The sequence below is a fragment of the Apus apus genome, chromosome Z (genome assembly GCF_020740795.1).
Source record: "Apus apus isolate bApuApu2 chromosome Z, bApuApu2.pri.cur, whole genome shotgun sequence".
NCBI classification, from domain to species: Eukaryota; Metazoa; Chordata; class Aves; order Apodiformes; family Apodidae; genus Apus; species Apus apus.
In genome coordinates this window covers 30,125,063-30,147,213 of record NC_067312.1, presented here as the reverse complement: position 1 = coordinate 30,147,213, position 22,151 = coordinate 30,125,063, and the positions used below count along the sequence as shown (strand labels likewise).

The window sequence follows — 22,151 nt, the reverse complement described above, 5'->3', positions numbered from 1 at the left end:
GCCAACAGCAACATAATGTTCTGGGAATGCTTGACTTTACCAAAAACTTTATGATTCATTTTATACTGATGCACCTCCTCTGGAACATCTGTATTTAATGAGACAGTTTGGAAAAAAAAATAGGGTTGTTTACGAGATGCTTTAATTCCACCCTGTTTAGACTGTGCATAAATTATGTGAATACAATCAAGAAAGAGAGACACAATGCACACACTGACAGCCCAAGTCGCACCCTTCAGAAACAGTATGTCTGACAGGTCCTGTGTTGGACCTTTGGCACATGTATAGCTGATCTATGCCTGGGCAAAGGCATCTAGAGCTATCAGGCTTCCAGGAAAAATATGGGTCATTCTAAAAAACAACAGGACAACAACAACAATAATTAATAGAGCGAACTTAAAAAAAAAAAAAATATTTGTTATAGTATATAACATAGTATATAATATATAGTAGTATATATAATATATAATAGTATATAATATAAAAAAATAATTGTTGTAGTGCAAGAATACTACTCCCAGCTATAATGGCAAGAACCAGTACTGTTCCCAAAATAAAATGGTTGGCAGGCCTGCAATGTCATTCAGGCTTTTCCAAGTAGGTATAGATGTACTTTAGGAATTACTGGTCTGAATTTGGTGGTGTGAAAAATCTGATATTGCTATTTTGAAGAGTATTTCTGTACTGGTTATTTTAAAGGCAGCTTTCCTTTTTTCAGTCCTTCAGAATTTTTATTTTTGACCGTATTATAGATGAGCTGTTTCAGATACTCAATTTGCTTGGATTCTGCCTTGGATTGGAATAATCTTCCCAAGATTAAAACCATACCTGTCACTCAGGAAAGAGTTACCTGGCTTTTCGGAAGCTGAATTTGCAGTTATCCGTAGACTTCTCTTACGAAACTGTCTTCCACAGCAAGACACTTCATATGGCTTTACGCGGCCTGAGCGGAGCAGCATTGCAGAAGTTGTCCAGAAATCCTAACAGCCTTGGTTGCTTCTTTTTTCTGTTCCTAAAGTTAGAGTTAGAATTTGTCACAACACTTCACATTTTATTTGAGAAATGAGTTTGCAAAGAGTATAATTTTGATAAATGATGGTTAAAGGAAGCAGGATAAACTCAATAAATATTTGACTGCTTGCTTGATCCAAGCTTGTTTCTTGCAAAGCCAAAATGGTATGTTTCCAGCGATGGCAAATCAGTTATGTATCTGTAATTCCACTAAAATGCAGGTTATAATAGGTGCAGTTGTGCTGAAGGAATATATGCTAAAACACTTCCTCCTAGAAATAATTATAAGCAGTTTATGTGACATAAAATTTATTTATGCTTCTCAACTATAGGAAGCTAGCTACATTTTGCTAGCTGGATTGAAAAATTGTATTGCTTTGTCCTTCAGAATACAATCTAAGGTTATTTTCAAAGTATTAATATGTGTCTGAAAATTATGCTAACTTCAACACAGCATAATCATTAAAGACATGCAACCATATCACAATTCTAAACCAAGGTTCAGGAAACGTGCCTTGATACCTCAGGAATGAGGACTGGAGTTTGGAAACTCGAGGAGTATATTAGAAATACTAATAAATACCAAAAGTGACGAGTAAAAAATTTAATCTTCTACCATTAGCAACCATTCATATTTTCAAATGATTAATATTTCCTTTACAATTTAGTAATTTTTCAAATTATATGTGTGACAATATTTATAAAAAAATAATGCTTTTCAGTTTTTGAAGGCTAGATGGATAAAAGGATTTAAGCTTACTTTGGCCAGGTACCCTAAGGAGAGGTTGATGTCTAAGACTGGGAATTACATTGACTGAGGAAACATCCAAGCAGCTAATAAGATATCCTGAGGATGCAGCTTAATTCACTGCATTTCAGAAAACCTAAGGGCCTTAGTTTGGTTTGAAGAAAGAGAAGCTGGAATTCTCAAGACTACTGCTCTTCTAAAGTCAGCTGTTTATGACAACTGTTTATGGCAAATGCAGACCAAAATAAACAACAAGCTTCAATTTTGTGTGGCATTCAAGCCAATGAACCAAGAGAAGATGGGTATAATTTTAACCCTACGCAGCTTTGCTCAGAAAAAAATTATCAGTTAGATCAGAGATCATGGCTCTAACACTAATATAATGATTGAATTCACCCAGAGTAAGGGAGTTCTGTCTTGTGGTTTGGTTCAGTTCGCTGATGCAGAAATTGACATTAAATATTTATGTGAAATGGTGGAAATTAAAGACTTCAATCCCTGGCAACTGTCTTAACACATAATGATGAATGCTAATTAAGGCCCTTTTCATTCTCTTTGGCTCTTTATATATAGTAACTTAGCTATAAGTAAACATTCAGGCTACTGAAAAGTCAAACATTCATTGGAAATAATTTACTTACTCTTTGTAGTAAAGTTGTCTCATATTTTAAATGTCTGATAACTTGTAGACATGTAGAAAGTAAAGGCTGGGTATTTTTCATCTTGCAAAATTGCTTTCTTACTGAGCATGTTAAACAAAAGAGAAAACCCTTTGTGATTTTCCACTAAGTCCTAACTGGGACCTGACCTCTGCAAATATCTAACTGAATTAGGGTCTGCAGAGTATGTGGGCAGTAATACCAGCTTGTAGATCTTGAGAGGCATTAGTGTGCTAGTTATTAAATATTAATAAAACATCAAGACTTTGTCAGATTTAGGGTGTTCAAAAACAGACATTTAATCCGTTACAGAACATTTCTACTGAAAATGTAAGTGCCATTCTAGTTTGGCTGCACTTGATCAGAAGTTCTGAAGATTCCAAGTCCTGATTTTTATATTTAGTGAAGCTTTCAGGGAATTGTCTTCTGCTGGATTTGCCCTTCATGTACAGCAGTTATTAATGCAAATTCATGTTGAGTTAGTCCTAAATGCTTAATGATATATTTATTTATTCATGTATTTAGAAAAACAGCACGATACTATGCAAACCATCTTGCATCTGTGTTATTTACACTGATCACTGTAAGAAAAGAGTATTATTACAAGCCAATATTCTGAAGAATTCATGAAGAGGGCAGGCCACTTCAAAGAAAATTTCAGAAGCATATTTAGGAAGTTGATAAATTCTTAGGAAACTTTCTATGGAGAAAGAACCCACAGTTCTGAAAAAATGTACTTAACTTTAATTACTTTGGCTCATTTGACCAATTAAAAAATGTAAAAGTCTACGTTAGAACTTCACCTCTGCTAGCTCTCTAGAACAAATAAAGCTCTCTTCAAGAAATAACAAAAGGTTCTATAGCTCGGATTTCCTCAAATGCCCCTTAAGATTGAATGACATTTAAATAATCCCATTTGAATAAGCCTTTCTTTGCATGCCATGTTCCACTTTTTTCCATTTTTGTCATTCTTACTGACATTTTTAAATGTGTGTCTCTCTCTTTTCTCTGTTTCTTTTTTTTCCATGTCATTCATGCCCATTTCTTCTGTTACTTTATCTCTTCTGTAAGGTGTATCCTGCTTGAACAGGGCTAGGAAGCGCTGGATACTGTTCTTGGCTGCAGACCTAGTCAACCACTGTTTTGAAAACTTAGGGCTGTTTGGTTTTTTTTGGATTGCATCTAATCTAAGTACAGGGGAAGCAGAAAACGTGAGCTATAGCTCTTTAAAATGCTGAAATCAAATATACTTAAGCACCTTTGTGACCAATAGCAAAAAGATTGCCCCAAAAGGAAAGGGAGCTTGAAAATTTTTCCTGCTACATAGACCATGTGAATGAAGGCAGCAAAGAAAATCTGTTACATAGCTTTTCTTGCCCCCTTAGTAATCTCATTTGGTTTTAGCTATCGTTCTCTCTTCCACTTAACCCCCAGACACATCTGATCATAAAATGAAATCAAATTCAGCACAAGAAAACAGATTTTAAGATTTTTGAGTTAATTCACACAGTAATGCAATCCAAATACTATTTCAGACTATATTGGTACATTCATAACAAGTTATCTCTAAAACAGTTAAAAGCTCAGAACTGTTTTTGTCAAGTGTACTGGGTTGCAGCTGACAGTCTTGCTTCCAAAGAAAAAAAGAAAATCCTCCAAGTTTCCTACAATTTACTGTGGCGTGAAAAGAACTTTTTGAATCCCATAGCTAATAAATAATGAGATTATAATCTCTTTCATTTCAGACAGAATTTACAAAATTGATACTCTAGACTAACTATAGGAATACATTAAAATAGACATAAACTAGACTAAGGAAGAGATTTTAGAGGGAAACTTTAAAGTCAACTGAAAAAAATCATTATTTTTAGAAACTGAAAATGCATTCTGATAAAATAATCTTAAACTGAAGTGTATTTAAAACCCTGTTGTAATCTTCCACTCTTGCTTACCTTATTTTGCTTGCTATTGTCTCTGCTGGGATACTTCTACTCAGCAGAATGCTAGAAGCAGCTCTGTTACAGCCAATTTATTGCCTGAACACATGGCAGGAAGCCAAACCTCTAAATAAAAGAAAAGTCTGACGTGAACCTAATCTTTTACATCTCTACATTCGCTCATTTACATCAATATTCTCCTGGCTCAAACTGCTGCTGGGATTCCAGGAGTGTTGGGAATAGTAAGAACAAACTTCTAAATAACTGTTTCTCTAAGACACCACAGAAGCTGTCTTACCTGGAACTGCATGCAAATTTTTAGCCAGTAGTTCTGTACAATAACTGAAAATACTCCTAAACACTATTCTAATATGTGACTGGTATTATTCTTGCTATCTGTCATTCCTTCCAAGGCTGATTCAAGGGCATGTTCTGAGTTTATGGTAATATTAAAAGTAGGAGTGCAGTCCCTGATACAGAGAGCTTGAAACAAGTCAGCTGCTTAAACATTTACCCAGCTATTACATGGGCTTTGCAGATGTTGCAATAACAACAGTTGGACTGCTTCTAACACGAGTGAACTTGTTTAAAGTTTAAAGTGGATGTGTCCAGATAATGCTTTTTATCACACAATAACTAGATTTTTCATTATCGCATTTGGAATGTTCAGTTGGCTTTATCTATCTACCTGTGTACATTCCTAACGTTTTACTCACCAATCAGTCCTCTCTATTCATACACACTAAATTTGTTTTATAAGGGAACCTTGCATTTTTAAAGGAGCAAGTCACACTTCTTTATACCTCACTGAAATAATGAAGCTCCTCTAAAAACAACTACAACTCCATTTTTTTTAAAATTTTTTTTTTTTAAGCCAGAGTTTTCTTAAAATCAAGGAGCTACTGCTTTTATCTAAGATTTGTATGCTATGTTAAGAAAGTTCTATATTTTACCTGTGTCTGGTTTAGGAAGGTCTTTTTTAGTTCCTTAAGCCCTCACTGGACTCTGCCAATACCTCCAGTCAATAGAAAGACTTTGTTAGGACATATATTTAAAGGCAAAGTAATGTGAAACTTTGAAATCTCAAGTTTCTGGCTATTATTCAAGGAGACTGAAAAATGTGTGAAGGACCCTTGATGTCATGACCTAAGACTGTCATTTCAGTATAGGACAAATGCAATGAAAAAGGTATGACACAGCAAAAAAACATTTTGGTTTTTTTTCCTAACACAGTTCTTCAGAGGCTACATAAGGGTCAATATCTAATGCCTCTGCAGCAGCTGCATTTTTTGATAAGGAACAGATTGATCTAGGTTGCAAGATGCAGATGGCATGTCACATGGTCTGTCATCACAAGCTGTACCTGTTCCTGGGTCATGAGGTAAAATTCCAGGTTTAAATGTTTGTGGTTGCTACAGCCCCAGCACAAACCAATTTTTAATTTTAAATTACCAGCTGTCTAAACATTATAATACACTACCCAACAATAGGTAGAATAGCTAAATTATAACATAGGCCATCAGCAGCCCCAAAAGTAACAACCTTAAACTAAGTGTAATTGAGACAATCTGGGTAGGTTAAGGTCTGTATATACCGAGGATGCATCCACTTTGCAGCCAGCCTTTCATATTAGCCTTTTATTTTAAACATTGTTGTTCCTTAGACTGTAATTTACTATGTATCGAGCATTTCTGCATCTGAAGAGGCTTTCCAGATCAGTAGTAGTCTTCAACAATAAACAGAGGTATTAGTTTAAGTATCCCAAAGTTTAGCATTGGTAGAAAGCTCAGCAATGAGCACACCATGCATCACCTTCCCTGATCAACCCATGCTCCTATCAGCAATGACAGCATTGACAGCAGGAATAACCAATGGGGAGCTTGTGCAGGTTCTGTTGAAAAATACCAAGGTATTATGGGAAAAATACTACTGAGGGACCACCAGCTCCACTGGAAGGGAATCAGGGGAGGACACTCATCTGGGCAGCCCTGCACACTTCTCTCCCTGGCTGGCCACTGGCAAGCGTCCACTCTTTCTGTCTCTCCCTCCTTCCCTGTCCTCCACGTACATCTCCCTTTCTCTCTCCATCTTGGCCCCTGTCTCCCTTTCCCTTTCTGTCCCTCTGTCTCTCACTCTTCTTTCTTGGTTGTGGTTTAGGGGTTTTTTTGTGGGTGGGTTTTTATCTATCTATCTATCTATCTATCTATCTATCTATCTATCTATCTATCTATCTAATAATTTTTTTTTCCTGCTTTCACCATTAGAGTAAAAATATTTCATCAGCTGCAGACCCCACATCCCTGCAGTTACAGCAGTAGGTCAAATCCATCACTGGACATATCTTCAAATTTTTCTTCTAATTCAAGTTCTTATCTCTTATTAAATTATCTTGAAAGGAAATAGGCTTTAGAAAACAGTCATATTGAGAAAAATGTCATCAAAATTACTATAAAATTAATGTCAGTATAATTATTGGCATGGAAAGTAACAAGGAAAACAACTGCCTAAAACTGGTTAGGTTTGTTTTGGTATTTCAAGGTAAAAGGAAATTCATCTGCAAAAAGTCAATATTTGCAGTAATATTTGCAGTAATGAGAAGGAAAAAAGTTCCTGTTGCTGCATGCTATTGCATGAATAATATTGAGCATACAGTGAATATCAGCAACTATGTCTTATCAGCTAGTTTGCAAAGAATTTGCAGGAGACCTAATTCAAAATCTTGCAAGCTGGAAGAAAACTGAAACATAGCCTATGTCCCGTACCAGAAAACAGATTATTTCTAATTCTGACTCTAGTCTATTGCCAGATTTACACTGGGGAAAAGTCTGGTAACCAACATTAGTATTCTTAAGAAAGGCTTTTCAGTGGAAGAAAAACCCAACAAAAAAAGAAGCCAAACCAGAACCAAAAACCTTTTCCATGGAAGTGATGGAAAAAAATGAAACAGACATGAAAGAGAGGATTTTCAGATTTTGGAGATGTCAGGTCAAAAATACTTGCCCTAGTTTTGAATACAGAATTTCTATTCTAATATTCAGTTACTTACTCTTAGGGAATGCAGGTTATATTTTCATTACACCAGAACATATAGTAATTTTTGTTTGAGAAGTTCATCTGCTTCTTCACGTTGAAGTCTTTCTCCCCTAAAGGTATGAAGATACAAATATATTTAGCATCTTACTGAAAAAAGCTGACATGGTAATCTATCAATACTTTTTTTCTTGGAAACTGTAGGGCTATTTAATATTCTGAGAACATTTTAACAAAAGCATGTAACAGTCCATTTTATCTTCCTTCACATCCTGTTTGCATGACATGCCAAATACATTTATAGGACTAAGCTGAGGCCACTGTAGCCTATCTATTGTTTCCAGTACATCCAAACTGTCATTAACTAATTATGTTCTAGTGTACAGTGAAGCTTTCTGCTATTCAAAGCAGCAGGGACTTATTTAAGCCTACTAATGACTTAGTAATGCCTATGCTCAAAGTCTACCATTTTTTGAGCAGCCTCTGTTCTTAAAAACATACAACAGTGAAAAAACGTGCTGTATAAATGGAAGATATTTCTGCTTTGGTATCATTGTACTGTTTTTAAATATATTTATCAAAGCCTACACTGAATGTTACTGCAATTGTTTTTTACTTGTTATGGTTTGCTGCTGCCAGGAATAACAGAAGGATGACATCTGTTGAGCTTGAGATCACAAAAGATGTGCTGTTTCAACTCACTTGAGGACGCACAGCCCTACAGAAGGGGTTCAGCAAAAGTGATCCACTTATCATAGCTGCAATACCCAGTGGTGTTATAAGCCATATGCTTTTATTGCCACAAAGATGATTAAGGGAGTGGAACATCTCCCTTACGAGGAAAGGCTGAGAGAGCTGGGTCTTTTTAGTTTGGAGAAAAGGAGACTGAGGCGTGACCTCATCCATGTTTACAAATACGTAAAGGGTGAGTGTCAAGAAGATGGAGTTAAGCTTTTTTCAGTGATGACCAGTGATAGGACAAGGAGTAATGGATACAAATTGGAGCATAGGAGGTTTAAGGTGAATATCAGAAAAAAAATTTTTACTGTGAGAGTGACAGAGCACTGGAACAGGCTGCCCAGAGAGGTTGTGGAGTCTCCTTCTCTGGAGACATTCAAAACCCACCTGGACGCCTTCCTATGTGATGTACTCTAGGTGACCCTGCTCTGGCAGGGGGCTTGGACTAGATGATCTTTCGAGGTCCCTTCCAACCCCTAGGATTCTATGATTCTATGATATAGGGGAAATCCTGGAGGTTGATAGGCTGTTTCTTTGGAATACAGTAGCTTCTCTTTCTTACATGCAAAATTGAGTCACATGAACTTTGCCTTTAGCCCTTTTGCTCCAAAGGGGAGTAGAGTTTACTTCAAAAGAGAGTGAGTCTCACTAAGGGACATTCCAGAAATTTACATTTTCATATTAAAAGTTACACAAAGGGTGGCCATGCTGCACCTTTAAAAAGAGATCAGTTCTTGTATTTTTCTTTAGTTGTCTTGATTCAATGGAGATTTTCAATGAGGCACAATGAGATCTTATCCTCAAGGATAAGAGGATCCAGTTGGAGAACTTTTAAACAAACTGGATGTAAACAAGCTTTGGACTTAACGCCATGCACTCCTAAGTGCTGAAGGCACTGGGCAATGTTATTGTGAGGCCACTCTGAAAGTCATGGCAATTGGGATAGTTTCCTGAGAACTGGAAGACAGCAAAGACCCCTCCTGTTTCGAAGCAAGATGGGAAGAAGGATCACGGGGAGCACTGACCAGTCGTACTCACCTTGATCCCAGAGAAGATGAAACAAGTAACACTAGAAATCACTTCTACACTGTACAAAGGACAAGAAGGTGGTTGAAAGCAGTCAGCATGCATACATGAAGAGTGACTCATGCTTGACCAACCTGACAACAGGAAACCAGTGGAACATTTTTATCTTGACTTTAGTAAGATTTTGGACAAAACTATTGCCAGGCTTAGAGAATTGTAATCCATAGCATGAAGCCCACGGCAGAGGCCAGTCACTCACGGTGTACCTCAGGGTTGATACAGGGACTAGAACTTTTAAAGATCTTCCTTAATGATAATGGGGCAGAGTCCTCCCTCAGGAAGTTTGCAAACAGTGCTGATTTAGGAGGAGCGGTTGATACATGGGATGGTTAACAACAGATTCTGCCACTCAGGACTTTGACAAACTGGATAAATGAAAGGGCTGACAGGAACTCAATGAAGTTCACAAAGGGAAATACAAAATGCTGCACCTGGGAAGGAATGATACCCCACACCAGCATAATCTTGGGGATGACTGACTGGAAAGCAGCTTGACAGATCTGGAAGAGTTTGTCTGGAGAGGTTTTGGCATCTCCATCTGTGAAGATACTCAAAAAACAACTGAACAAGGCCCAGATCAGGCCCTTCTAGTTGGCCCTGCTTTAAGCATGGAGGCAACAGACCTCCAGAGGTCAGTTTCAACCTCACCTTTGTGATTCTGTGAAATTAATATTAAGAAAAAACCCAGCTATTTATATTGATTCATTATTGTACTCCAACTTTTCTAAATCTCCCATTTGGAAATAATTGAGGTTTTTCCTTGAATGTAGGGTCAAAACAGATGTACAGAAGAGATGTGGTTGGATAAGACTGAAAACTGTCACATTGTGACCAAATTCTAGTGATGGATTCCTACAATTATTTTTAATCACTCCAGAACACACACCAGTATTTTTCGTTATTCAGAAATACAGATCCTCCTTTTAATATATGCTTTTCAAGTGTTGCCCAGTCTTTCCATTATTCTTCATTGACTGACCAGTACAGTAAGATACAAGTGTTATCTTATACATGTTCAATGTGTAAGATGACTAAGCACTGCCACAGCTTTTATTTGACACAAGTGACCAGGCACAGTGACATACAATGCATACTGTAAATTTGTTGATAATGTGAACATACCATCATGGTTTTAGCCAATAACAGGGTGACAAAGGCTCTCTGCTACTCCCCCAGTACCTCCCTGGGGGAAGATAATAAATGGGAATAAGGGAGAGAAATTTCATGGTTAGAAAAAAAAAAATCTAGAATACCGTTAGTGAAATAATAAATTGTAGCACAAATATATACAAATACATAAATATGGAACCCACACTCCTGAGTTGGTATTTATTTCCCACCCAAAAAGGTCCCAAACAGGACTTGGCAACATGTGGGGGTACCTGAGTCCAGAGTCCCAGTGACAATCCACAAAAGCCTTTGAACAGCCAAGCTTGGGGAAGGCAGGGGAAGGTGACCTGTCTTGATTAACAATGTTCTTCCATGGTGGTGGTTCAGGAACACCAGCAACAGCACAGGGAGCAGAAGAGGGTTTGCTGAGGAGCCATTTTATGCTGAGCACCACAGGCAGCAGCACTGTGATTGGTCCATGTGGGTCACCCAACCCACACTCTCCTCCTTATGAGCCTCAGCTGCTCCCCCCACTGTCACTGTCACTGCCACAGCCTGGCAGCTGCTGGGAGGTCCTGGGTGCCCTCAGGTTAGTACAGCTGTGGGCAATTTTCATCCTGGACCTCTCAAACCAGGACAATATTCAAAAGAGTTCTCTTCTTCCCTTTCAGAAGCAGACATTCATGTATGGGTGACTATGTCTTCTCAGATACTGTAGAACACGGTTTTTGCAGTTAATGATTATAAAGGAACAGTGGGCAGTGAACGGAGCAAATGTTTTAGTAATCTAAACAATGCCTCTCTGAGTACTTTTAATGTCCATATCTAGCCTCTCTCAAAATCTTTCTCCACTCCTCAGCAATAGGAAAGGGAAATGACTGCCAATTCTATAATTACTGTACAATGAAAAACAATTTTCAGATCTGCAATTAGACACAGTATAGTATAATTGCAAAATCTTCAACATAAATAAATCTTAAGTGTGTATGAAGCAATTTTGTGGTTGCATTCCTTGTGTTGCACAACTATAGACAGAAGAGTAAAAATGTACAATATTGGAAATTACCAAGTTACACTTACCCTGATTTTCTAAGGAACTGAAGCATATGCAATTGTGTCTGTCATTTCCAACCACTCTTGAAACTGCTGGATAACTTTGACCAAATTTGGTGAGGACATGGAAAGAGGAAGCTTAGCTGAAATAAATACACATTCTTCCAAGTTTTGTGAATATCAGCAGCTGAGTAGTGGACAGCCTGGCATACACTGTTGAATGAAAAACTATAACCTGATCTCAATAATTATCCTTTCTCTTTGGTTAAAGCCTGAGTCATCAGCCTGTACGTACTGGCTGTCCATCTGTCTGGGTGTAACAGAGCAAATGACAACCCACAGTGGATCTGAACACTGTAGTTTATATCAGAATAAAATAAATTAGAGCTTTTACCTTACCCAATTATCTGGCACAATTACTCATTTTTGTCGCTTTCCTAGGTCTCAACTTGATTCCACTGCAGGAAGATCCCTGCTGATCTTGGAATGGTCAGGCAGAAAATCATGTTGGTTCCTCCTGTGCCACCTTCTGCAGCCTCCAGTCTTGGGTGTTACTGGCCAAAACTACTGGGAATCCCACAGCATTCATCTCCACACAGGTCTCTGATTTCCAGGATCTTTCCTTCAGCCAGGATTTTATCTTTCTCTTTCTGAGCCCCTTGCCTCTTACTGAGACCACTTCTATTCAGGTACCCTTCTTTTTGCAGCAAGCTCTCCTTTTCAGAGGCACAAGCCCTCCATTTTCTAAATCCAGATAATTCACATGCAGAAGCACAATGCATGATCTGCCTTCTAACTGATGATTTTGTCTCTTTATTAATTGGAGGGTTCAGAACATGCTACTTTTATTTTATTCACACATTACTAAAGTTTACAGCCAGTGTGTAAAGACCAGTTGCATATATTCATAACCACCTCAATGTGCAGCCATTATATGCCACCTTTTATCACAGAATCATAGAATCACTTAGGTTGGAAAAAACCTTTAAGACTACTGAGTCCAACTGTTAACCCTACTCTACCAAGCCCAGCACTAAGTCATATTCCCAAGTGCCACATCTAGATGAATTTTAAACACATTCAGGGATGGTGACTCAACCACCTCCCTGGGCAGCCTGTTCCAATGCATGAAAACCCTTTCAGTGACAAAGTTCTTCCTAATGTTTAGTCTAAACCTCCCCTGGTGCAGCTTGCCACAGTATTCCTAATACAGACCAGGATGCCATGGGCCATCTTGGCCACCTGGGCACACTGCTGGCTCATATTCAGTGCCTATAAATCAGAACCCCTAGGTCCTTTTCTGCCAGACACTTTCCAGCCACTCTTCCCTAAGCCTGTAGCGCTGCATGGGGTTGTTGTGGCCTGAGTGCAGGACCTGGCACTGGGCCTTGTTGAACTTCATTCAATTGACCTTGGCCCATCAATCTAGTCTGTCCAAGTCTTTGTAGAGCCTCCCTGCCATTGGGCAGATCAACACTCCCTCCCAACTTGATGTTGTCTGCAAACTTACTGAGCATGCATTCTATCTTCTCATCAAGATCACTGATAAAGTTGTTAAAAATTAGTGGTCCCAACACTGAGCCCTGAGGAGCAACACTTGTGACCAGCCACCAGCTAGATTTAACTCCATTTACCACCACTCTCTGCTCCCAGCCATCCAGCCAGTGCTTTACCCAGAAGAGAGCATGCTCTCCCAAGCCATGAGCAGCCAGATTTTTTCATCAGACTGCAGTGGAAGACAGTGTCAAAGGCTTTATGGAAGTCCAGGTAGACAACATCCCCAGCCTTTCCCTCATTGAGCAGGTGGGCCATCTTGACATAGAAAGAGATCAGGTTCATCCAGCAGGACCTTCTTTTCACAAACCCATGCTGACTGGGCCTGATCCCCTGGTTATCCTCTATATGTCTTCTAAAAACACTCAAGATGATCTGCTCCATGACCTTCCCTGGTCCTGAGTCAGACTGACAGGTCTGTAGTTCCCCGGATCCTCCTTTCTGCCTTTCTTAAAGATGGGTGTTACATTTGCTACCCTCCAGTCCGTTGGGACCTCCCCAGTTAGCCAGGGCTTCAGGTAAATAATGGAAAGTGTCTTGGCAATCACGTCTGCCAACTCTTTCATCACCCTTGGATGTAACCCCTTCTGGTCCCATAGACTTGTGTGCATCTAAGTGGTGTAGTAGATCTCTGACCACTTCCTCCTTAATTGTGATGACCTCATTCTGCATCCCCTCCCTGTCTCCTAGCTCATGTAGCTGAGTATCCATGGAACAGCTAGTTCCACTGCTAAAGACTGAAGCAAAGTAGGTGTTGAGCACCTCAGCCTTTTCCTCATCCTTTGTTACTAAGGTTCCTTTTGCATGCAATAAAGGATGGAGATTTTCCCTATTCCTCCTTTTGTTGTTAATGAACTTATAGAAACATTTTTTTTATCCCTAACAGCTGTAGCTAGTTTGAGTCCTAGCTGTGCTTTGGCTCTCCTAATTTTCACCCTGCATAGGTTCACTTCATCTTTATAGACTTCATGAGTGACCTGTCCCCTCTTCCAAAGGTCATAGACTCTGCTTTTGTTCTTAAGGTCCAGCCAAAGGTCCCTATTTAGCCAGGCTGGTCTCCTACCCTGCTTACTGGTTTTCCAGCACACAGGGACAGCCTGCTCCTGTGCCTTTAAAAGTTCTTTCTTGAAGTATGTCCAGCCTTCCTGGACTCCTCTACCCTTCAAGGCAGCCTCCCAAGGGACTTTGTCAATCCATCTTCTGAGCACGTCAAAGTTTGCCCTCTGGAAGTCTAAGATGGCAGTTTTACTAACCCCTCTCCTTGTTTCTTCAGGGATCAAAAACTCAATCATCTCATGATCCCTGTGCCCTAGACAGCCTCCAACTTTTACTTCCCCCACAAGATCTTCCTTGTTCACAAGAAGCAGGTCCAGGAGGGCACCCTCCCTGGTCAGCTCACTTATCAACTGTGTGAGGAAGTTATCTTCCAAACATTCCAGAAGCCTCTTGTAATGTTCCCTCTCTGCTGTACTGTATTCCCAGCAGATGTCTGCAAGGTTAAAGTCCCCCACAAGAACAACAAAAATTGACTGGGAGATTTCTCCCAACTGCTTATAGAAAGCTTCATCCACCCCACTGCTTTGGCTGGGAGGTCTGTAGCAGACTTCCACAGTGATATCAGCTTTATTGGCCCTTAACCTAATCCAAACACTCTCAGCCTCATCATGACTATGCTTGATTTCCAAGCTCTCATAACATTCTCTAACATACAGGGCCACTCCACCCCCTCTCCTTCCCTTCCTATCCGTCCTGAAGAGCTTGCAGCCATCGATTGTGGCACTCCAGTCATGTGATACAATCCATCACGTTTCTGTGATAGCCACTATGTCATAGTTTTCCTGGTCTATCATGGCTTCAAGCTCCCCTTGTTTGTTGCTCATACTGCGTGCATTGGTATAGATGCACTTCAGATGAGCTAATGATTCCAACACCTTTTTTCCACTGTGGGTTCCATTTCCTACCAGATCCTTCTCAGGCACTTCCATGATTTCTAAACATCTATCCTTTCTCTCAAATGAAACAACAGACTGAGAATCCTCACTAGTTCACCATCCTTCAACCCCTGGCACGTTTCTCTTGGGTTTGTTCCTAACAGGCCCAGTTATCTCCCCTTCCCCCTTCATATCTAGTTTAAAGCCCTGTCAATGAGCCCTGCTAATGCCTGAGCCAACAGCCTTTTGCCCCTCTGGGACAGGTGCATCCCACCTGCCACCAGCAGGCCAGATGTCTTGTATAGCAGCCCGTGAAAAACCCAAAGCCCTGCCTATGGCACCAGTCACACAGCCATGCATTGATCTTCAGACTCCTGTTCATGTCTTCATCTTTTCTTGCAGCAGGAATGAAGGCAAACACTACTTGTCCTCCAGACCCCGTAACCAGCTGTCCCAGGGCCCTGAAGTCTCTCTTCATTGCCCTTGGACTCCTTGTAACAGTTTCACCACGGCCAACCTGAAAAACTGGCAGTGGATAGTAGTCAGAGGGCTGCACCAGCTCAGAGAGTTTCCTTTTAATATCTCTAATCTGAGCCTCATGGAGGCAGCAGACTTCCCTGTGGGATGCGTCTGGTCAACAAATGGGCCCTTCTGCTCCTGTCAGAAGGGAGTCACCCACCACAATTACTCTCCTTTTCTTCTTAGTTGAAGAAGTCCTAAAGCATGGGGGTGAGTGAGAAGCCCTAGGTGACTCACTGGATTAATCTTCCTCTCCATCTTCATTTGCCTGGCCCTGAAGTTCCAAAGCCTCACACCTATTTTTCAAGGGCAACTGAGAGGGGGGGGGGGGGGGGCTGTGAGGGTTTTTGCTTGCCTCTCTGAGAAGGGAATTCCTTCCATTCCTCCCTGTCCATTGAGTTCCCTCCTTCTGTCTGGTGATAGGAGGGGAACATCATATTAATTAAACATCATATTAATAAAAATCAAATACAATTAATGTATGAACTAAACAAAGCTGAATTAAGGCAATAGTAAGCTAATCAGACACCATTTATGATACTGCCAGAAGAATAAAATTATACATTGCATGGCTGTGTGTTACATAACAAACAGATTTTTTTCTGATATGTGGAGCATAACCTGCAGTTGACAGTGGAAGATTGTTTTTGATCTCCCTGTACTGCTCCAGAAGCAAAGAGGTAACATTATTTCAAGGTTCAGAAAGTTAAGGGCTTCACTGAAAGAAACAGATAATTTAACTCTTTTTCCTAAACACTTTCTGTACTGCTACTGCAGAGATCATGCTTCTTTCTTCATCCCACACCCTGAAACAGGCAGCTTCTGACCTGTTAGGACACAACCTTCCAGTGTCCTAGTACACATATAATTCTGCCATCCTAAGTGATTCTTTGAGGGTGGTGGAACAGTGGTATCTTCCTGCACAAAAATGCTGTAGTCCTCTTGAAAAGTTTGAGAATGACAACAACTTGAGCTGCAGGGTCTTTGGATTTAAGAGGCTTTGAGTAGTTTTTTCTAAAGTATTTTAAATATTTTCTGAGAATAACATATAAATCTCAGATAATGGACATATAATCTGTTATTAAATATAGGCAATGGCCACAAGTAGCTCAGGGAGCTAAAACTTTCAGGGTTTGCCTAGCACTTCATCTTACTTGCCATAATACTTGTAGCCACTAGCTGCTCATTCATGATCTAATAACACTGACTTCAGTTTGAGAGTAAATGTAAAGGCAAAGTATCAGGTTAAGGTACACTATAAAATAAATAATAATAATATTCAAATGGAGTTTCAAAAAGAGACTAAGTATCTACCTTGTCAGCAGATGTCTGTAGAAGTTGTGGGGGCTTTCACGGTCACCCTAAACTTCTTAACTTTAGATCCCTGAATTTGACCTCTACCACCTGTCAAGGTTCCCTCACCCAACAATCATATCAGAGATGGAGGATTCTGGGCATGTTTGATGGTTGTCTCTATTGATTTAAAAGATGACCCTGTCCTTTCTGAACAGTATAGGTAGTATTATATCTCTTATTTCTCCCTCATGTTCTATCTTTATGTGCTTAATATTTGCACTTCTTCCACATCACCTCAGTCACTGTGGAAAACACATTTCTTGCCATCTTTGTGATAACATGAAAACAGAGGGGCTCATTCAGAGTAACATGCTGTCTCAGAGAAGATCGTGCAGATCCACACCGGCAATTATTTTTTATTTTTAGAAAAGATGTCAATCTATATAATGATATTTTACAAGGATTGTATACAAAATTCAGATCTATGGAGAGCAACTAGAGTAAGCCTTACTGAAGTGTTAAATTTATCAACTTTATTTATTCTGAACAGTATTTTTTCTGATATGTGTGTCATAGCTTCTATTGTTAATACTGAATGTAGTAAAAGACAACTCCTTTTTATCCCTGTGATGTATTTTCTAAAGTTTGTTTGCTTTTGCTCCAGTAGTTATATCTTCGTTACTTCGGAATGGAGTACTGCCTTTAACTTAAAGCAGGAATGGGGTACAGCTTTTATTCAACAGTGCACTCGTGTGGCAATACTGAGAAAGTACATAGATAGCATATTGCAGGATTAGTTAAACACAATTTTTTCATTAGAGAAGTTATAATAATGCATTGTGCGTAGATACGATTATCTATTCTCCAGTGTAATTAATTTCACGTACTTTTTTATTATTATTCTTTCATCCTGCTGTTACCGTTTTAAGGTAGCTCCCAAAAAGCAGACAAAGAGAGTGCAGTTAGGAAGGAGACATTCATATTTATTGCAGGTTTATACAATGCTGGGTGCTTGGTACCTTCCCACAAACCAAGCACATCAAATGAGATTTCCCATTACATATTTATACACAAACCTACAAAGTTAGTAAGCTTCCACGCCCATTCTCCTTACAGTGATTAGCTAGGGATTTATCTAATTATAATACAGTTACATCACTATTTCTATTATCACACATGTTCAGGGGAAGGGTCTTCACCTGGACAGGGGTCTTTTCGACCTAGGGCTATGATTTTAGTATTATAATGACATTATAATGAGCTAAGTTAACCTGGAGGACACAAGATCGCAACTCCTACAGCTCCCACTGCCCAAGACTGGTTAGCTGTCAATTTTCTTGATCAAGGTTCTTCCTTAACACTTCCTGTATTCTTAGGTCCAATTATCCATATAAACCTCAAGTCTTCTCTGCCAAGTTGGTGATTTACAAAAGACACTCTCTAGAACTCTTGATTAATTGCCTTCTTCAAGGACGAGTTATTGCAGGATGTCCTCGCTCAGTGCTGGCTGTGGTACTAATTGTGTGCCTCTCTGACTGCAGTTTGAACTTGTATATATATACAGAGTACATCTTACACAAAATAACCACATAATTCCAAATTTCTGAGTTATTTTTCCAGATTACTTTGATTAAATATCTAGGAAAAAAATATTTCAGATATTTTGGATATATAAGTCACAGTGCCCAATAAAGGGTATTACTTTGATTTGTCATATGTGGCCCCATTCTTTACTGTAAATTTAATTCCAGAGTGTAATCTTGATATATGTATTTCTTTCATCACAACAGACTTAAAGACCTGTTTTTGAAGGCAGACTTGAATACAGCTGAGATGTTATCCTAATTTTACTTGGGATAGAGCTAATTTTCTTAGGAGCTAGAATAGCATTGTGTTTTGGATTTAGTATGGGATTTGATATGAGAAGAATATTGATAAAAACACTGATGTTTTTAGTTTTGCTGAGAAATCAAGGACTGTTCAACTTCCCATACTTGGCTAGTGTGCAGATGCACAAGAAGCTCCGAGGGAGCATAGCCAGCACTGCTGACCCAAACTGACCAAAGGGATACTCCATACCATATCATCACATGCTTGGCAATAAAAGCTGCATAAAGAAGGGGAGACATTTGGAGGGATGGTGTTTGTCTTCCCAAGTAACTGTTACATGGGATAGAGCCCTGCTTTCCTGGAGATGCCTGAACACCTGCCTGCTGATGGGAGGTGGTGAATGAATCCATTGTTTTGCTTTACTTGCATGCATAGCTTTTGCTTTACCCAATAAACTGGCCTTACTTCAACCCTCTAGTTTCCTCACTTTTACCCTTTCTGGGGAACTTCCCCCCACGTAAGACTAAACAAAATGCCTTTCAAGGCAGCAAAGCAAGAGTGGCATCTTTTTGCTGATTTAGCCAAGGACGGACTGGAACAGTCCCCCTATTCTACCAGATAAGTCCACAGCAAGAAAAGTGCATAAGCGTTATGATAACTGGCAGAAAAAATGAACAATAGGTTAAAGATGCCTCTGACAGTGTATGTACCCGGCCAGCGCTAACTGGCTAATTTGAACAGTGGTACCTCATTCAGTGATCTCTGATCTATAAAAGAGGGCAAGTTCTGCAGGCTCTGCTCTGTCTGCCTGCCCGGGAGGAGACCCTGCTGCAGCCCCAGAAGCCCCTGCAGCCCCAGCACCGCTGTCCGGAGGAGCCGAGAGGGCAGGGAGGGCGGCCCCGCAACCGCTGCCCGGAGAAGCCGAGGCGGGGCCGCCCGCTCCCGCTCCGCGGGGAGCCAGCCCGCTCCCGAGGGACTGTTGTCCAACAGAGCCTGCCCGGCGGGATCCTGCCCGGCTGGAGCTGCCCGAGCCTGACACCGGAGCCGGAGCCAAACCGGACCGGAGCCCGCCGCTGCCTGCCCGGTCCGCCTGCCGCTCTGCCCCGGGACTGGAGCTCGCCGAGGCTCACGGAGGAGCCGCGTCCCCCGCTGCTGCTGGGGGGTCGCACCCGGTACCGGGAAGCCGCTCCCAAGGACCTGCTGCCGAGCCCTGCCCGCTGGAAAAGAAGTCGCATCCCAGGAGCCACACGCTACGGAAGGGTGAACGCGCACACACACACACGCACTCTCTTTAACTTTCCTGCCGGGCTCAACTCCTACCCTTTTACTCCATTGATTCCACACCTCTCCCTCGGACTGTTCATTTAATAAGACCATAGTACCTTTGAATTATTTTCCTGATTGTCTTGGTTTAAGCCAGGATGAAGCCAATTTTCCTTTTACTTATTTTTTTTTCCTTCAGCAAGCTTTCTTTTAACTAGTAGCAGAGTGTTCCAACTAAAACTGTTAACAGTGGATGGTTTGACTCAGGTCCAACAACAAAGCTCTTGATCCCCTCCCCCTTCCATCCAGGTAGAAAAGGAGAGAGAGAAAAAGAGAGAGATTTGGCTGGATTGAAAACTAAACTACACAGCTCTAATTAAACACCAATGATAAAAGAAAATCTACATAATTCTGTACAAACATATTCAGATATGTGCAAAAGCCCCTCGCCTTCCCCCACCCCAGCAACTCCCACAGCACTCTCCCAAAAATTCCTGGAGCTGCTGGAGAGAGAACAGAGTGATGGGGGTCAGGAGAGCTCGAGCCTAAGGGTTGACAGTGCTGGATGGACAGAGTCCTCCCCGGACACTGGCCATGGATGGAAGAGAAGGGAAGAAGAAGGAAGGAAGTTGTCTTCTGTGATCTCTGACCTTCCTCTGAGCTTACGTAGAGATATGGAATGGAATATCTCTGGCCAACTTTGCTGTCTGTCTAACTCAGCCTCCTACAGGGGGGTCATAGATCTCCCTGTATTGTCTGAGCCGACAGAGTAAAGATGTGATCTTGAAGATCCAGCAGTTAGAAAAACATTCCACCATTATCAGTCTTAGTTGGAACACTCTGCTACTAGTGAAAAGAAAGCTCACTGAAGGAAAAAAAAAAATCAGTAAAAGGAAAATTGGCTTCACTCTGGTTCAAACCAGGATTCTGATATATACCTAGTCTACCTCTCCTGAACCTCAGTCCCTCAGTTTGTATTAACCCTTAATAAACCGGTTGATTCGTAAACTAAACATTGGACTCAGTAACAATTTGTGATTGTGGTGAGGAGGGGTATTCTAAAATACTCTAAAACACGGTCCCGCAGCGGCCGTTCCTCTGGAGAGGCGAATGCCACGTGTGAGCCCTCAGGGTCATTCACAAACCCCTCCATATCGGGGCGGGGGGGAGTTGCAGAAGCGCCTGAGAGCCGATAGCCCATGGCATCAGCTCACAACACTCTTCCAATTCTCCCCCCATCCAATCAAAGGGAAGTGAGCAAGTGGTCATGAGAGGCTTAGTTGCTGGCTGGGGTTAAGGCACAACAGATGACATCACACCAAAACCTACAGATGTGACATTTTGTGACTTCTAAGATAGTACTGTATGAATTGTATGCAGAATTCTGACTACAAGTTCTTGTGGCCTCAAGGCAAGGCCAGATGTATAGCAAGGAGTAAGAACTTTTATTAAGCCACTTGCTATTGTTGAAGAAAGTATAAATGAGCTTCTAGGCAAGCAAGCCTTTCTTAAAAAAAAAGTGCAGCTCAAAGCTAAACACACATTGAGAACAACTGTTCTTATTTACTTAGATATGCAGCATATAATATAATCATCCATGTTATCCCAGCCCCGACTTGCAGGGGAGACCTACAGAATGCTTTCAAAGGAGCACTGAACTAAAATCCTAAATTTATGGAATACAAAAAAGTGGTAAACAGATTCTGGCTTTGTAGTTAATTTTAGTCTCTCTCCCCATCACAAAGCAGAATAAGCCAGAGGATACAATTTATTTTTCTCTCATTAATAAGTCAGCCACTTCAAAAAAATCATAGTAAGACACACGTACACCAAGAGCTGTTAGGCAGCTTGACACATGGTAACTGGTTAGCTAACACAAGTCAAATGAACTTTACTGTTGCCATTTCTAGTCCTTGTGAAGTTGTATTTCAGGGAGAATGAAGCCCTTTGGAGCAGACCTAATTTTGGGCAACTAGAAGCAGATGTAGATCAGTATAATGTGTCAGGAGCAGAAGGTTAGCCAGGAGGAGAGGCACAGCAAGGGTCACAGGGCAGAGACCTCACTAACAAGAGCTGCAGTACTACAGTACTCAAGCAAGAACAACAGGACTTGTCATTCTCCCCCTCCTCCAGTGGTTAGGTGTTTGGTCCAACAGAAACAACTGAACTGTATAATCTTGCTAAGCTTTCTTTCACTCTGCCATTTCCCATGGCTAACAGATTTCTTGCAAAGCATCTGGCTGCTGGCAAGTCCCACAGCAGAGAGGTTGCAAGCAACACAAATCTCAACAGGGCTGGAGTACAGGAGAAGGACATTCAAATTCCTGAAGAAAGAAAAGCCTTATTTTGAAAATTGTTGGAGACCTGATCCTTGTTAATCCTGATC

General features: G+C 40.6%; 1 protein-coding gene across 5 annotated transcripts in view; it reads right to left on the bottom strand.

The window, feature by feature from the left end:
* LOC127395784 (uncharacterized) overlaps nt 1-22,151 on the bottom strand; it is a 42,491-nt gene that overhangs the window by 17,727 nt on the left and 2,613 nt on the right. For 2 of the 5 annotated variants that reach the window (XM_051643162.1, XM_051643166.1), the window contains exons 2-4: nt 10,332-10,392; nt 7,402-7,498; nt 851-1,012 (exon numbers count right to left, since the gene is read on the bottom strand). In XM_051643162.1, the coding sequence (XP_051499122.1) occupies nt 851-959 (109 nt within the window). In that variant the 5' untranslated portion in view covers nt 960-1,012; nt 7,402-7,498; nt 10,332-10,392. Of the gene's footprint in view, nt 1-850; nt 1,013-4,370; nt 4,450-7,401; nt 7,499-10,331; nt 10,393-11,399; nt 11,463-22,151 lie in introns of those variants that run through there. The other 3 variants (XM_051643164.1, XM_051643165.1, XM_051643163.1) reach the window with 3 other exon arrangements.